Source organism: Amblyomma maculatum, chromosome 10 (assembly GCF_055883805.1).
Source record: "Amblyomma maculatum isolate TAMU_Amacu chromosome 10, ASM5588380v1, whole genome shotgun sequence".
In the NCBI taxonomy this organism is placed as follows: Eukaryota; Metazoa; Arthropoda; class Arachnida; order Ixodida; family Ixodidae; genus Amblyomma; species Amblyomma maculatum.
Window position 1 is genome coordinate 8910734 of NC_139353.1, and position 15123 is coordinate 8925856.

The 15123-nt window shown below is 47.2% G+C and overlaps 2 protein-coding genes across 3 annotated transcripts in view; both read left to right on the forward strand.

The window, feature by feature from the left end:
- Positions 1–345: 345 nt before the first annotated feature.
- Positions 346–1311, forward strand: LOC146175530 (venom allergen 5-like). Its single transcript, XM_084580824.1, has one exon. It carries the CDS (start codon positions 346–348, stop codon positions 1309–1311), a length of 966 nt encoding a protein of 321 aa, XP_084436950.1.
- A 12499-nt stretch (positions 1312–13810) lies between these two features.
- Positions 13811–15123, forward strand: part of LOC146175531 (sulfotransferase 1B1-like) — a 206541-nt gene continuing 205228 nt past the window's right edge. For both annotated transcript variants that reach the window (XM_084581923.1, XM_084581921.1), the window contains exon 1: positions 13811–14197. The gene's annotated coding sequence lies outside the window, so the exon portion shown is untranslated. The remainder of the gene's footprint in view (positions 14198–15123) is intronic.

Below are 15123 nucleotides of genomic sequence, written 5' to 3' on the forward strand. Positions count from 1 at the left end.
TCACTTCCAGTTCGAACCAAGGAAAAACAATGGAAAGTATAAGTAATCCATGCAAAGCTAAATATAGCGATGCTATTCATTCATTTTTCTGCATGCTATCTCGCGCCGTGTCTGTCGATCTTCGCACCCGCCTCGTGACCCGCGTGCGCAAAGCATTGTTTTCCATTACTGTCGCCTCAAAATTTCAAATTATTTCAGCAGAACTAACTCCTAATTATTAGGTTAACTATCATACAGTCAAATCGACATTATCAGTTATATTATGTCACTTACAATGAATTCTAGCCAATACCCAACTGTGGGTAGGGGCCATTATAACGAGGGAGAAGAAGAAGAAGAAAAGAAATGGAACCTGTGCGGCTGCTGTACGTCCTGGCGCTGCCCCTTTTCAGCACCGTCGCGCTCGAGTGCCGGGACCCGTACAAGAAAAGTGGTACGCACACGCTCTGCTCCAAGCCGTACATCGAGGGCTGTCATACTTACTACAACCTATCGAAAATGTGGATCCCGGACATCGTGTGGCTGCACAACCGCTATCGCAGCCAGGTAGCTCTGGGAACCCTGGCCGACTTCCCATCGGCAGGCAACATGCTCGAAATGCGCTGGGACAGTGAGCTGGCTGAGGTGGCCGAGGCGCTGGGACGACGCTGCGCCCCGGACGTTACTGGAGAGGTGCCCCACGACCTCCCCAAGGACCGCGCCTTGGAAAAGTACCCCACGGTTGGCCAGAGCATCCACTTTAATCGTACCACCAACCCGAATGAGACAATGACGTGGCGCTTTGTCATTCGGGACTGGTTCGACGAGAACTTGGAGTACCGCGAGACCGAAGTGGGGAAATACAGGGCCACTGGATATTTGAATGACCTCAATATCACCGTGGGTCTCACCGAGCACTTCACCCAGATCGCCTGGGCGCGCTCCTATGCGCTCGGCTGCAGCTACACGCGCCATAACATGACCGAAGCCCTACCTAAGTCGGTGGATGCTCCATTGTACTTTACCATCTATATCTGCAACTACGCGCCAGCTGGTAACGTAGACGGCGAGGCGCTGTACATGGCCGCGCCACCCTGCAGCTTGTGCCCAAAGAACACGGAGTGCAACCAGACCACGGGCCTGTGCAAGGTAACCGGTGCCAAGCCGGGCGCAGATCAGATCACGAAGACGCCGACACGAGTGGAAGAGGCGGAGGTGCCAGCTACCATCCCCGACCAACCGTGGGAGTCGGAAGGTGTCGCTGTTACGGCGAAACCTGTCCTGACGGTCGCCGTCGTAGCCGCCGTCGCGTGGCGTGCGGGCGTGGTCTGAGAGCTCGCATGTCCGACGTCAAGCTCTTTTTGGACGTTGCATTTTTTTTACCTTTTAATAACGGCATCGCCAAGATGTGCGAATATACCACGATTGATTTACAATGGTCAATGCGCTCCTTGTCTTTCCTACCATGTGTAAAAATGGAAACGACACAAAGGAGCGCTTCAGTTTGCGTGTTTACCTTATTTCCAGGGCCTTCAACGATATTTAAATTTGGAAGCGTTACATGATGGTGTCTTATCATAATCGCCGCCTACATATCATGTATCGACTATCGACCCTCTCGACCAGCCTGTGTGTATCGGGGTCATCGGGGTAGCTCGGCAGAAAACGCTGATTGGTGGAAACCGATGTTATGGACACGTGGCGTTTTGGCGTTACGTTTTTAGTAACCTCCTTTGTCGCGCTCAATGCTCAACCGGACGTGACGTAGTCGAAAACTGGCTTTGCTTTTCTTTTCGTCCCTAGGCGCTCTAGAGCACGGTGTAAGAAATATTTCTTACACCGTGCTCTAGAGAATCGCTACAGTCGCCCCACGCTGCGGCAGCGCGCACGATTCCGGCATTCGGTTCGTGAATCTCGCTGAGGCGGGGCGCCGGCATGTGGTGCGTGTGCTGGACATATGATGGACCTGTGCATTTACGCGAATGCGCTTTCGGCACGGCGATCCGTGCTGTGCGTTGGGCGGAATGACAGCGGTAATGGTGTCGATCTGCGGGAAATTGCCAGCACCTCAGCGTAAGTATAAATTGCGCAAAATTTCCACATTTTGCTTTAAAAGTGCTTTCCCGCTTGTCTCGCCCCACGTGCTTCCAAGACCTCGTACAGCAGCAGCTCGTGACCCGGACGGTCCTTGTCCAAATCACTGCCACGGCATTATGAAGACGAGTGCCTTGGCAAGGCGCTCCACGAAAGTATCTGCCGTCGGCAACTGAACCGCCGCCTGACTGCTACGCTGAGGCGCACGTCTGTTGGGCGCATTCTCAACCCGACCGAGGTAAGAACGCAACTTCTTTACCTGATGTTTTGTCATGTTGCGCATTCATCAAATCGGTGAGCTCATAATGCAACTTTTTTCTACACTTTTATAGCACCGTTTCCTGTATGCTACGAAGAGGCCAAGACGTTTTTGTACGCAGCAAGACCACGTGGTGAGGGATCGCGGCATCGATCAGCTCTCAAGGTCGTCGTGGCCCTTGCAAATGTCTACAGTAGAAGCATCGCTTCAGCGTCCAGTGCAGCAGAACCAGGCGCGGTTGTACGACGTGGTGCATCACTATTGACTGTGCACGGGAAAGGGCCACGGACGAAGGCCATGACATCGCTGAAACCGCGGCGCATCCAAACAGCCCTTTTCAGGGCAGCTCCATTGTTTCCTGGCAGACTGACCGCACAGCAACTTCCAGGTTCATCGACTCTGGTACGTACTTAATTCAAGTACCTTTACGTATAACACACACGCCTGCATAAATCGTGTCAAATTTCGTTTGACTTCGTGCATCAGCTGCAAAACGCGTGGTAAGCGTCACGTTTGCTGTCGCGACGAACGTTAAGCCTTTACAACAGTGTTAACAGAGTACTGTGAGTGCGGCTTTGTCCACGTCGTGTTTATTATTGGAAGCGTCGACATTTTATATTACAATATCATAATCGTCTCGAATATTTCTTCATAAGTACTGTACCGCTTAATTCCCATTTACCTCATGCATTCCACAGCTGCAGCAGACGTAGCCAGTGATCGTTCTGTTGCGGTGACAACAAACTAGGCCTCGCGATAGGCATATCTTTAGATAGTGCGGCCTAATTTGTTCCGTCGTGTAATTTTTGTAAGTGCATCACATTTCGAAGGTTATCGTCCCTGTCCAAGGATCCCAATTAGAGATCACGGGAAAAACAAAGTGCGCGCGTCGGAATTCCCGCGTACGGTGCTGTTTTTATTTTTATTTTCACTAAAGCATCCGATGCGCTAGGCCTCCTAGACAAAGTTCAAGTGCAGTGTGCCTTTGTATTGCAACCATGCATGGGCTGAGTGGTTGCCATGTGTTTAGTTCACTTCTGTCGGCTGTTTCCTAAATATGTTGCCATTGGTGTTTATTTCACTGTGTCTAAAGAGCCGCGCTGACCGGACCACGTAGCGACGGATCGTACCGCGAAAGTGTGGCTTTGTTCCAAGTTTTAAAAAATTAGTTGTGGTTTAACTCCCGCTAAACCTAGTTGAATTGCGATAGCTATAGGGCGGAAGCTTCTTTTTCTTGCTACATTAGTCCCCTATCACGCCCTATCAGTCTAAGGTGCTACACTATTGGGGACACTTGGGATCATCCTTTAAGAGTATGACGCGGGAGCGTAAGTTACCAGTCTTCTTTTTGTTCTGCTCCTCCTCCTCGGCTGTTCAAGGTCAAGCGCGGCGTCCGCCGGGGATACGTGATGGCTCGAAGCTTGGCGCAGTATTGCTATCGCAATAAAACACAATTGAGGCCAAATAAGAAAGATTCATTTCCAACTTGATATTGGCCCCCAGTCAACAATTTGGAACCCAGTCATATGGCAACAGTTGGACTTCTGTATAGTTCTGTGCCACCATTTTTACAAGGAAGTCCAAATTATGGGATATTGCATGCATTTGTGAAAGTTGGACAAACATGCTTCACATTCAATGAACATCATGTCACGCAAAGCTATTAACATAAGCTCAATATTCTACTACATAACATTCTATGGACTCTCCTACTGGACCGTGGAACACTCATTCATATATTTTTTTTCTGAAATCCCGCACACTCGCAGAGGTATTGAATATGAAACAATTTAGTAGAAGCACATATCTTCAGATTGATCTTAAGTTCGCTGTTTTGTGTTTGATGAAGTGTATTCAAGTCCCATTCATGGAATCAGAATAACAGTAACAAAAAATCATTCTTATATATTTTGTGGAGCACTTTGAGGGAGTGTGACCACTTTTGTTGAATTTCTAGATAAATGGCATAATTCATATTGACTGCAGTGTTGAGTTCATCATGATGTTGATAGTAGTGTGTTTATTACTGCCATTTATCTAAATGAGATTGTTTTATGTTGGAATGATTTACTTGAACAATGGTTCATCTAGTCTCAGTCAAATGCCGTAAAAAAAATCAGAAAAGGAAAGCTATTTTTTTTTGTGCCCGAGATACGAAATCGATTCGAAGATATGACTAATGATCGATGATAAAAATATTGGCCTTGTGTAAATCCACGCAATTCTTGGCGTGAACTCTTTTTTCATTTGAGTTAGGATATTCATATAATGAATATTGCAAAAAAAATTCCTCAATGACGGAGCATTACCTTGATGTCATATTGCTCTTGCCCGAAAAGGTAAACTTGAGTTATGCAAGGCACCTTGCATACAAGTTATTGCAGTTTTGTGTGGGCAAGCAACACAAAAACAAATATTAATAAAATAATAATTTTCATTAAATGTTCATTTCTTACATAATCATTATTGACCACCAGTTGACGACAGGACACCTCCTTGTAGAATACAATATATAATTACCTTTGACCATACTATGAGTACCACTTACTGCATGTTTACTATTTTTCTCTGCAGGACAGTCAAAGTTTTCTTCGCTCTATGGCACTGCTGGAATTTAACGCTGCTCCCTTCCTAACCGAAATCCCCAACCTCTGGTTTTTTCCACACTTTCACACTCAGTGCAGACTGAAATGAATAAAACACAATCTACCGGTATCACTGCATGAGCTTAAGCAGGTGTCCTTGAAATTGCCAAAACAGCTATGAATGAACTTTTGAGGGTTGTAAAATGAGAAACATTGTCGCAATAAATCTTCCAGCTGGCCTCTTGCACTATTTCTTGCACTATTCTACATAATGTGTATTTCTTTTACCCTACTCTGCAACTAATTAACATCTGCTGCTCCCTTGTATATGGCTCCAAGGCCTAGGTGAGTGGCTGACTGAAAAACTAAATGTTTGAAGGTGAAGAACCTTAGCATGTTTATGAATAAGGATCCTATGACATTGAATGCTTCTGATTTTCTGGAGTGGCTTTTCTTTGCTGGCCACATATGAGCTGCACTATAATTTATCCAACTTGGCTTAGCTTCATGCTATGAATAACAAAGCTATAGTATCTGAGGCACTGCCATCGATTTCCTGGGCCGGTTTCTCATGTAGTCCTCAGAACTCAATATGATGCAGCATCCTCAGTCGCAGCTGCTACCTGTATAATCAACAGAATCAACTGTGCACTCAGCTGAATTGCAGAATTTGTCGAAGTTTTACAACTTCTGCCATGCTTGCAGTGTCGCAGTGAGGAGGCCATCCTCAGTGTCTACGCTCTGCTATTTTTACAAGTAATTAAAAATCACAGCTTTATGCAAAAAGTTATAGAAAATTCAACATAGTTTTCTCACTCCAAGTCAGATCGTGCAGCATGTTCGAGATAGAATGGGGAGGAAGCGTATCAATGGGGCTTCCGCATCTATCGTATCCAGGCTAACAATGATCAGTGGACCATGGTAAAGAAAAAGTATCTTTTCGGTTCATTGTTTGCGAATGTGCGTCATAATGTATATTCTTTCTCCCATGACCAAGTGCATTATGTATGTATGTATGTATGTATGTATGTATGTATGTATGTATGTATGTATGTATGTATGTATGTATGTATGTATGTATGTATGTATGTATGTATGTATGTATGTATGTATGTATGTATGTATGTATGTATGTATGTATGTATGTATGTATGTATGTATGTATGTATGTATGTATGTATGTATGTATGTATGTATGTATGTATGTATGTATGTATGTATGTATGTATGTATGTATGTATGTATGTATGTATGTATGTATGTATGTATGTATGTATGTATGTATGTATGTATGTATGTATGTATGTATGTATGTATGTATGTATGTACACACCATCGGCGCGTTGTTATTCCTTTTCCTTCCACTTTTCATTTAATATTCTTTATCCCTAAAAATCATAAGACTAATTCTTGTCAATACCAACAACAAAACAGCAAAAAAATTCCTAACATTTGCCTTGGACACGTAGACTTTTAATTCCTTTAAATTCTGTATATATATATAATTGCAAAGAAGTTCCGATTAAGCGGACAGTTAGCCGAGAAAAAGGAAGTGCTTTTGCGGACTAGCTGAGCTGACTCCAAGTTAAGCCACCACCGCTCCGGTTCTGCTCGCTACCAGTGCCCGCTACCAGTGCCTGGATCCCCGCTTAACACTATATATAGTCACGCCCGTAATATGACAACGGAGACCTTCGGAAGAGTTTGACAAGCGAGGTTCACACAACCAGCGGACAGTGACGAAGGCACCACAGGCCAAGGTCCAAGGGAGCGCGCACACCTCGAACTCCTCTTCTTTCTTCATTTTCCTGGCTTTTCTGAACACGTATTCGTAACACTTCTCCCATCGCAGACGAAGCCCTCTTGGCGAGTCACTCGTCAGGACGACGATGGCATGGTTTGAGTCTTGTGACATGAGTGACCTTAGTGCGTGACGAGCGTAGACCACTTTTGGTGAGGCGCCCAATCCGGTAGGTAAGGTCACTAATTTTATCCAAGATCACGTAGGGACTGGCATAGTGTGCGAGCATTTTCTGGCTTAAACTACGCTTCCTTGTTGGGCGCTAAAGCCAGACCAACTGTCCAGGGAGATAGGCGACGTGGCGATGATAGGCTTCGTAGCGGGATCTCGAGCGTTGTTGCAATGCGAGCGTTTTCAGGCGGCCTATGCGCGTCTGTGAAGGATGGAAGGATGCTGCTGAGATTGTGTCTAGGAGACCGGGCATACAGAAGAAAAAACGGACTGCAACGTATCGTTTCCTGTTGAGCGTATGTGGATGCAATGATATGGTAGTACAGAGTCCCGATTCTTGTGGTCGGCAGCGATGCACATTGAAAGCACGTTGGTGATTGTCCGGTTGATTCGCTCGGTCAGTCCATTTGTTTGAGGATAATATGTTGTGTCGAAAATGCGTTGTGCACAAGCGAAGGAGTTCTTTCACAACATCAGTGGTAAACTGGGAACCTCGCGGTCACTGATCAACACTCGCGTTGACCCATGGCGAAGTAAAACGAAGTCTAAAAGGAAGAGGAGACCCGGTTTGCTGTAGCCGACGGACGTGACAATATATTTAATGCACTATGCCATGATGCTTTAAACATATATATTGTCAGCGTGGTGCCAGAACGTTCACCTCTTTCACCTGTACATATGCACCATCGTCATCATTCACCGTGGTGTTCGGAAGATCACGCGCAGAGTTCCAGATTCGGGCTGGAATGAATATGTTTGTTCGAGCGGTGGCTCAAGTGGTGGAGGTGCCCTTGGTATCCCAAGCCTCTCGCTTTAGACCTGTCTACTGTTCCCCCTGGAGCTCCGTTCCGGCCTCCTCTTGCCTTCACAGCCCTTCGGTATGAACGACGGCAACGGAACCCGCCCGCTCCCGGCATCTCCCCCTACTGTGGTGGTTACCACTGCCTGGACCGTCACCAGCCGCCAGCGCGATGTCCAGCTCTTTGCCAGCCTTCGCGGCGACGATGTTGAAGACTGGCTTGATAATTACACCCGGGTAAGTTGGTTCAACAGCTGGGATTACTCCCACAAGCTGCTCAACGTTGTCTTCTCTTTGACTGACGTCGCAAAAACGTGATTTTTCAATTACGAGGACCACATCCCGGACTGGTCAGCATTCAGGAGCTGCGAAATATTTTCGGCATGACAGCTGGTAGTTCTCAGCTGGCTAAGGGGTAGCTCGCTGCCCGTCTTCAGCAGCCTGGTGAGTCCTAAAAATCGTATATCGAGGACGTTTTAGCCCTTTGACGCCGAGTCGATGCTGCTATGACGGAATCTGACCGAGTTATTGCTAAGGGCGTCGGAACTGTCGCCTTCAACGCCTTGCTGGCTCAGAACCCCTCCACTGTGTCGGACATCACCTGCCAACGCCTAGACGAACTTCAGTCATGTCCCCTGCAGCAAGACACATCAATGACGGTGTTCGCGTTGACGGCAACCTGCGCTCCATTATCCGTGCCATTTGACGAGAAAAGCTCCCCGGTCAAGAAAGCTTAGCTCCTGCAAGCTCAAACCTCCCGCCAGCTACTTCAGATTTGCGCAGCGTCGTCAGGGACAAACTGGCTGCTTTCGCCTGTGCCGTGGCACCAGCCACGTCGACAACCGCCTGCCGCTTCCACACGTACGCTGAAATTGCTTCGAAGCCACCTGCCCCAGTCCATTCCCCTTGTCCTGCTCCTGTTTGTGGTCATATGGCTGCAGTAGCCCCATGTTCTCAACCACCCCGTTATCGACCATCCTGGCATCCTTCCCGTCCAGTCTGCTATTACTGCGGAATCCGTGGTCACATTTCCCGCATCTGTCGCTGGCTCCAAAGATGAACAGCGTGGTTATGCTCCATTCGAGAGTACCCGCCTGCGCCAGCCTGAAGCTTCTACGATGATGCCGTACTCCACTTCTTTCCGTCATTCTTCGCTGCAGGATTTTCAGGATATTTCCCGAACCTCTGGTTCTACCCGACGTCGCTTCCCATCGCCTTTAAGCCGCCCGTCTCCCCTTCGACTGCTCTCCCAATTCTTCCTTCCTAACGTGGAAAACTAACAGAATCAGTTTTTGGAGGAAAAGCTGCTTCACAAATGAACTCTGGAATTCGTCCCGTAACCCATCTAACATGTTGAAAGCACTGATCGAAGGAGTATACGTTGAAGCCCTCATCGATACGGGTGCCGCTTATTCCGTCATTAATAGCAACGTGTTATCGTCTCCGCAAAGTGATAACTCCGTAAACTGGTCCCCCTCCCCGTGGATCCAGTGGTACTATCATCACACCCATAGGGCAATGCGCAGCGCTCGTTCTCTTCGATGACCAGAGGCATCATATTGAGTTTGTGGTAATTGCGTCATGCGTTCATGAACTAATTTTAGGCTGGGACTTTTTATCGTCAGCGTCTGCCCTTAACTCCTGCCGCGTGCTCGCTGTCCTTGACTACGTTTTAAGCCCTGGACCTCATCATTGTTAACTTGGATTATGCCCTTGAGGCGATGCTTTAGTGATGACAGCATTACGGTGGACCTCCGACGGCATAGCGCTTGCCTCCTGATTCACCTGTTTCAACCGCGGTTGCGAGGTTGCCGCGGTGCTGAACACTCGTACCCAGCCTTTATTGTTATCGAAAGGAGGAACTGTTGGTTTTTTTTTTAAGGTACACTGTCATCGCCACGCTTTCCTGTGCTTCTCCACCATCTGATACTCTACCTCAGCGACCTTCCTCTGCACTCGCGGCATCAGCACTGACCTAACTTCTGAAGAGTCGGTGGCGTTGCTCGCAGTCCTTTTGGAGCACAGACCCTTTTGTTGTGTGTGCCTCATATTTGGGCCAAACTCCCACCGCACAGGGACTGAGGGATCAACCTTTGTTCGTCGCCGCCCGCATCGCGTTTCCTCATCAGAACGCAAAAGCGTTGAGGACAAAGTTGCCGACATGCTCGCGCGAAACATCATCCGGCCATCGAGCAGCCCCTGGTCCTCTCCTGTTCTCGTCTGGAAAAAGAATGGTTCTGCAAGGTTCTGCGTGATTTACCGGGCCTTTAAAAATTAAGGTAACCCGCTAATATGTTTACCCGCTCCCCCGCATTGACGACGTACTGGAATGCCTTCAAGGAGCTGAGTATTTCTCAAGTCTCGACCTGCGCTCGGGAAATTGGCAAATTCTGATGCACGAATCTTACAAGGACAATACTGCATTTGCTACTTCCGATGGTCTTTATGAATCTATGTGATGCCTTTCGGGTTCTGTAATGCTCCAGTCACCTTGGAGCGCAAGATCGACAGAGGGCTTCGAGGAATGAAATGGAAGACGTGCTTGGTTATCTAGACGATATTACCATCTTTTCGTCGGACTTCGCCCAGCGCTTGCACCATCTCACAGAAGTTCTCAAATGTCTGGCACGAGCCTGTCTCCAGCTGAACACTAAAAGTGCCATTTCGCCAGGAAAACCATTAAAGACCTAGGCCATGGTTTTAGCAAGGCGGGCATATAGCCCGATCCCAACAAAATTGCAGCTGTAAATAATTTTCCTCAGCCCAAACGCTATAAAGAATTCCGCAGCTTCCTCGGTTCGGCGTCGTACTTCCGACGTTTTATCCAATACTTTACTTCTATTGCCGCCCCTTCACACCTCCTCTTGATGTCTGACGCGCTTTTCTTAATGGTCCAATGAATGTGAACAGACCTTCCAATTCCTCAAGAAAGCACTCACTTCAACTCCTGTGCTTCGACGTTTTGATGAGACAAGTCCCACCATTCTTCGTACTGACGCCAGTAGACAGGGCATAGTGCCGTTCTTTTGCAACGCAATGCTGCGTCTGAAGAGCAAGTTGTGGCATACGCTAGCCGTTCTCTCACAGCAGCTGAGCGTAACTACAGCATTACGGAACAAAAATGCCTTGTCGTTGTTTGGACTGTCCAAGAATTTCGATCCTATTTGTATGGCCGCCACTTCACAGTCGTCACCGACCAGCATGTGCTCTGTTGGCTGTCGTCGTTAAAGAAATTATCAGGTCGCCTGGGCCTCTGGGTGCTACGTTTACAAAAGTATACCTTCCCTATTACGTACAAATCCGGCAGAAAACAGCTCGATGCTGACGCCATCTCTCGTTGCCCGCTGCCTTCTACTCCAACCAACTCCCATGTGTCCACTACACTCTACCCCACACGTCAGCCTTCTGGTGATAGACTAGATGGGGCACCCATCGATATCTTTCCGCTGTACCTAAGCACTAACTTCCCGGCATTGCCGCAGGCTGATCCTTACTGCAGTACAATTATCGCTCGCCTCCTCGGTCAATCACCGGCCCCCAACAGTCGCCTGCGTTGTCAGCTCCGCCTTTTCCGGATTCAAAACAATGTTTTACCGCTCTGTATATACCACAGGACTGGTCACCGAGACGCTGACGCGGAGCCGCTGGCGCGGTGCCATGTAGTTCGGCCTTAAGAACTGGGACACCATTTTGCCTTTCGTTACCTAGCTATGCCTTAATTCCGCCGTTCAACGCACCACTTCTTAGTTTACGGCCGTCAATCAACAACACTATTCGACACCACCTTTTCTGCTCCCGCCTCCCCATCTGCACCGTTAGGCGACCAGTTTTCTACGCGTATGGCCCATTGCCGGCAAATTACTCGCCGCAACACTGAAGCTGCCCAGCAAGGACGGAAGCACCGCTATGACCATCACCACCGCACTGCCTCCTTCTCACCCGGTGATGAAGTACTACTCTGGACGACAGTCTGTACTCCTGGACTGTGCGAAAAGTTTCTCCATCGCTATATCGCTATAACATCTCCCGTGAAATACCGCGTTGTCCCATCGCATACCGTCGCCAATCGGTGTCGGCGCTCAAAAGGAGTTCATGTTTCGCGCATGAAGCCGTAAACCCGCCGATCCGCTTCCATCTAAACAGGGTGGCCGCTTCCTTGCTGGGGGGATTTGTGTGAGCGTAGTGCCAAAACTTTCACCTCTTTCACCTTTACATACGCAGCATGGCCACCCAGGTCGCCGTCAGCCATGGGTTGATGGCCGTCTAATACGGAATCGTCCACACATGCTCTCTGACGAAAATAAAGTTTTTCCATCTATCCATCCATGGTCATCATTCACCGGTGTTTGGAAGATCACGCTTAGAGTTTCATATTCGGGCTGGAATAAATTTACCCATACCTATATTCCCAAAATAAATGTTTTATACTACTACTACTACTACTACCACTACTACTACTACTACTACTACTACTACTACTACTACTACTACTACTACTACTACAACTTTCTTTCTTTCTTTTGTCGTGACGCTGGGGCTATGTCGACCCGGCCTTCACTTGGTAGCGTGCAGAGACTCGGGGTTGATGAAGGATTGAATCTTCGAAGTTGGTAAAATATATACAAGCAGGTTTAATGGCACTTTGAGAAAACTTATTTACAAGATTATTTACAAGAAAAAGAAGGGTACATCAGCAAAATGGCAAGCGTTAAGAGTTCATAGCGAGAAGCGACTGGATGAGCCGTTTACCCAGGGCTCAGAGCTCATTTTCGTGCTCTGCAGCGTCCTTAAAACCCCCTATGTCCAGCCCCTCTCTGAAGATGCTGACCAACCAAATCCAGGGCACGCCCCTCAGATATCGGCATCCAATCGAACACATCACTGCACTGATGGTCTGAAGCACTGACTGGCCCGGCATTGTTTCGATGAGCCTGGTCACTTGTTGGCGGGAAAAGCTTGGGAACGGCGAGGAGGTACATTTCTATTCTTCAGCCAAGAAACGATAGGCAGCTGGTTCCGGCAAGTGGATTTACTTCTCAGAAACCCAAGTGCACGTGGGCGCCGCATACGCTCCCAGCATTGTCCGTTTTCGACAATTGCAAATCTTTCCTGCATTCCCGGGAAATCATTTAATGGCCGTATGCGTCATGCTCCTTTCTTGTCCTGCACGTCAGCGGACATGTCACTCTGTCGTCTCCTTTGGATAGGAGGCATTCATCACTGGAGGATAGCACTTCTCGACTGGAAGGGTGAACAAAAGAAAGAAATCACTTCCTGCTATTTCCCGCAGGGGGACGTTTCTTTGTGTTTTTCCAGACGTTCTCTTGACAGGGTCAATTTGGCATTTGCAGGGTGTCCACAAAGCAAAACAGGCTTACAAAAAGGATTTATGGAAACAGGCTCACTTAGAGCCATGGGACCATCACCACATCTCCACAGCACTTATCCATGCCCACAGGCGAACAATAGAGCGCGCAAATGCGGATGCATGGTCGTAACACTTTCTTTCTTTCTTTCTTTCTTTCTTTCTTTCTTTCTTTCTTTCTTTCTTTCTTTCTTTCTTTCTTTCTTTCTTTCTTTCTTTCTTTCTTTCTTTCTTTCTTTCTTTCTTTCTTTCTTTCTTTCTTTCACTACTCTCCTGCTTTTGTTTCTTTGTCTTACGTTTTTTTGGTCATTCCTTTCTAACTCTTAATCACTTTCTCTAATTTCTTCTTTGTTTCTTTTATTTTATTTTCCTTTCTCTCTTTTTGGTAGTATATTTCTTTATAATATTTTCCCTACTTCATTGTTTTTTCCGTTGCCGCCTATGTACCTTCCTTTTTTGCCTTTTCTTTTTCATTTATTCTTTCTATTCTTTGTTCCCGCTCTCCGCCTTATTCTTTTATATTCGGAAGAAGGGAAATAAATGTTCCGCTTTGAGGACGTCATCATTGTAGGAACCGGAACCTATCAATAAGATCAGAGCAGCCGTCGACGGCAGTGACGGCGGCTGCGGCGGCTGCGGCGGCGCTTTTATCATTGGAGCTATTATGCACGCATGGTGCCTCTATCTGTCGCGTTGCCATAGCGATAGTGACAAGCGACATGCTCCCACTCCCCTTCCCTCTTCCTTACGTCCTTAGCTGGGCAGTACTGTGCCGCTAGTAATGCTTTTATCGCTGAAGGCCCTTATCAGGCGTCTCAACGCCGATGAGCCACAGTTATCTCACCTTTCTTTTGCTACCTTATTTCCTCTCCCCTTTCCTTCTCACCGCCAGTGACGACATGGCGGCCAGTCACGTCTGCGTGGTGCAAGCGTCCTCGGCTTGTTTCCATCTAGAGTATGCCTGTGATGGCGCTCTGTGTGGTGTTGACAGCTGAGTCGTGTATGCGTGGTGTGCCCTGGCTTCGTTGCCTACGAGCCGTGTGAGATACGACGCTCAGTGGCACATTTCTTGCTGCTTCGGAGAGGTGTCGCCGTTGCTGCCAACGTTTCTTCTTATCGATTTCCGGCCGGCCGGCTTATAGGGGTGAGTACTTTGCACCATCATTGTTTCGCGCTTAGTCAGCCGTCATGTGTCGTTTCAACGATGCTAATGCATTTGTGCGCAGTGAGCGATATTGGAGTTATGATCTCGTCATTGAATAGCGGCATATAACGCTCAGTTTCCAAACATATTGCATGTATACGTACACCATTAAGTGGTAAATTGGATTTTTATTGTGTTACCACTCGGTTTCCCAGTGACAGTTTCGCGTCTGACATGTTGCTGCTTGGCCATACGGACACATTTATTTATTAATTACGGAATGAATCTTACGGATTTTCTTTGAATTCTTTCAAGTACTTTAGCATCGGTTTTAGTATAAGGATCCCACACCACGCATGTATACTCGAGCTTAGGCCTGATTATTGAATTATAAGCGAGTAATTTAACTTCAGCGGGAGCTTTCGGAATATTGTTTCGCAGAAAACATAGCTTGCGAAATGCGGACGAGCAGATATTCGCAACATGTGAATTCCAGGACTGGTTGTTAGTTAACGTTATACCTAAGTATTTAAAACTAGACACGTCATGTAATGATCATTTTCCAAGGTGATACCTGTGAAGAAATAAATTTTTTTTACGTGTCACACGAAAAAAATGGGTCTTTTCTTTATTTATGACCATGCCAGATTTCTAGTACCATGCAAGGACTTTAGAAAAATCTAAAGATCAGTTTTGGTGATTAGAACATCTAATATCCCGGTACAGCACGCAGTCATCTGCAAACAAACGAATCTCCACGCCAGGAACAACTGTTTCAACAATATCAATAATAAGGATTAATAAAGGCCCGAGTACACTCCCTTGTAGCACTCCAGAAATGACTGCAAGAACGTCCGATTCCTCTCCGTTAACTGATACATACTGTTTGCGGTTTGTTAAATAGTCTGATATCCAAGTAACCAACA

Excerpts from the sequence above, each read along its gene's own strand:
- LOC146175530 (XM_084580824.1), top strand. The coding sequence starts at position 346 with ATGGAACCTGTGCGGCTGCTGTACGTCCTGGCGCTGCCCCTTTTCAGC.